General features: G+C 36.7%; 1 protein-coding gene across 1 annotated transcript; it reads left to right on the forward strand.

Annotated features, from left to right (window-relative positions):
• The first annotated feature begins 259 nt into the window (after positions 1-259).
• On the forward strand, positions 260-2,107 carry LOC120106844 (uncharacterized). Its single transcript, XM_089930260.1, has 5 exons — positions 260-635; positions 737-860; positions 948-1,271; positions 1,381-1,488; positions 1,595-2,107. The coding sequence occupies exons 1-5, from the start codon at positions 289-291 to the stop codon at positions 1,955-1,957; spliced, it is 1,266 nt and encodes a 421-aa protein (XP_089786386.1). The 5' UTR covers positions 260-288; the 3' UTR covers positions 1,958-2,107.
• Positions 2,108-2,660: the final 553 nt, after the last annotated feature.

The raw sequence follows: 2,660 nt of genomic DNA on the forward strand, positions 1-2,660 counted from the left end.
GAAATTGAGTTGACAACTAACCAAATGGAAGAGGATCTTGAGGATGAAGAAGAAGATTTTGAAGATGAACAAACTGAGGAAGAGGAGCATGAGGCTGAGGAAGATTAAAATACAACATGCATATTTATGAATGCTAATATAACTAATTTTAGACTTATAAATTATAGTTGTGCAGACATGAGAAAGAGCAAAGGGAAAGCAACAGGTCTACTGATTGTTCTTTACTTTGATTGAATTTGTTGACATTTACATTGTGAAATAACTATAACTTTTTATTGTTGTGCAGTTATGGCCAAGAAAAAAGGGAAAGCAATAGGTAATGGAAAAGCAGCTTTAATACTGGCTGCTACTCAAGTTCCTCCTCAACCTCCTAGGTTGCCTGAGCGTGTCGAGGAATGTCATGATGATGATGATTACATTCCTGATGGGGACATGATTGAAGAGTTGGATGCAAATGAAGAAATAAATGATGAAGAAATGAATGGTGCAGTGCAAAATCATGAGGATACAATGAATGAGGATCAGATGAATGATGAACTTGGAATTGATCCAAGACAGAGCAATGGCCCAGAACCAACCCTTAAAGCCCCTGTTGATGCAAATGGAAAAGTGATTGTTAGGTGCAAAAGAGGAATGTATGAAAATATCACTTTCTTATATCACTAATTTGAATTTATGTGTTTGTTGCATTTAAAGTATTTAATTTATTTTCTAATGAATATTTTTTAAATTGCAGGTTTCTTGATTATGAGGTCAGTCACAAAGCTGTTGCTATCATGCGCCAATTTTTTAATGGTCCGTGGTTGTCATGGAGGGAGGTCCCTACACATGCTAAAGTTGGAATGTGGAACAAATTTGAGGTGATGTAATTAATTTATATTTCTTATCATTAACTTTTGCCCTTAACAAATAGTAAGTCTGATTACTTGCGATCTATATATTGTTAGGAGATACACACAATTCTTCCAGGACAATTGCATCATGTGCATGAAGTTTGGAACAAGCATTGTCAGCGACGATTGACAACCTCATTAGGGAAGGTCAGAAGCCAAAAGCTTCTGGAAGCAAAAGGAGATTTAAACAAAGCCCGTGATAAACCCCCTAATTGGATCTCTAGAGAAAATTGGAATAAGCTAATTGATATTTGGATCTCCCCAAAATGGAAGAAGAAATCAGAAGCCAACAAAAATAATAGAAACACCATGAAGAACGGTAGCATCTCTAAACACTGTGGAGGATCAATCACATTTGTCAATCATGACGAACGATTGGTACATATCTTTATTCAATTAGATTTCTATAATAATTTTTATATTATTGTTCAGTCATCTTAAATTAGCCCATTATATGTTAATGAATTTTTTCTTTTCTCTTTTGTAGAAATTAAAGTTAGGCAGGGAGCCAACAATAGTTGAATCTTTTAATCGGACGCATAAGACAAAGCAAGGCATGGGAGGATATGTAGATAAGAGAAGTGAAGCTGTCATGGTAAGTATAATTTTTTTATGATTCATAAATATTATTGAGCTTGCTCATGTTTATCTCTTGTTTGATCCACCATAATGTTTTTCTCTTCTTTTAAATCAACTGGCAGGCAAAGTATTCAGCTGAATACTCCAAAAAATATGGTGATGCCTCCACCTCAGATGCTCCTCCACGTGATTATGACTTGTGGTTTGAGGCAACTGGTGTCCCAACTCATGGCCATGTCTATAGCTTTAGTCCTCTAGAGGATCTCACTGGAATTATTGGGCAATCATCATCTGCTTCCACCTCTACAAGTCAAGCTCCAGAGCTGTACACTCATGAAGACCTTCTACGTATTCTTGAGCAGGAAAAGAAAAAATGGCAAGAGGAGGTTCTTCAAAAGATGAGAGAAGAGATTGGCTTTGGACCAAGGCATGCAGATCGGGGGAGTAATGGTGATTCTGGTTCTGCTGATCATGCTTCATTATAATTGTTTTTGCCTTAGATGATAGGTCTTTGCATTCCTAGGAGGAATGAAATCTCTGTTGATCTTTATGACATATTTTTAGACTTTGATTTTGATGGATTCAGGACATGTTGATGCCAATTTTGAATGACATTTAAAATGACTTTTGCGTAATGTTGAATGCCTTTGCTATTAATGATATTATTGTTATTATTATTATGTGCCAATCAATGTACCAAATGTACCAGGTTATTAGATTGTGATCGGTGACCAAATTTTGGTTACTAAATTGTTTACCAACTATTGTGACGAGCAGTCATAAACTTAGTGACAGGATTTTGGTCAATAAAAATTGATTTTGCTCAGCGCGTTTGTAACCAATTAGTGACCGTAAACTTATCACTAGGTCAGTGACGGAATTAATGACAAATGTAGTGACAAAATGTGTGACCATGTCTGTGACGACTAAATTTGTCACTAAAGGTCGTGACAGATTAGTGACCAAACTTGTGACCGCATTCTGTGACAAAATCAGTGACCAAGTTGCCTTCGTCACTAACTCCGCAACTGGATAGTGACGGGAAATACATAATTTCTTAAATATTTAATTCTTGAATTTGTAACGGCTTAGTGACGGCGGTTCTGTCACGGAGGTTAGTGACGGGAATCGCCGCCGTCACGGAGAATTTAGCGACGCGTGTTTTTGTAACGAAGTCAGTGACGGGAG

This window comes from Phoenix dactylifera, chromosome 4 (assembly GCF_051530095.1).
Source record: "Phoenix dactylifera cultivar Ajwa chromosome 4, Ajwa_hap1_PhDact_Kaust_v1.1, whole genome shotgun sequence".
Classification (NCBI taxonomy): Eukaryota; Viridiplantae; Streptophyta; class Magnoliopsida; order Arecales; family Arecaceae; genus Phoenix; species Phoenix dactylifera.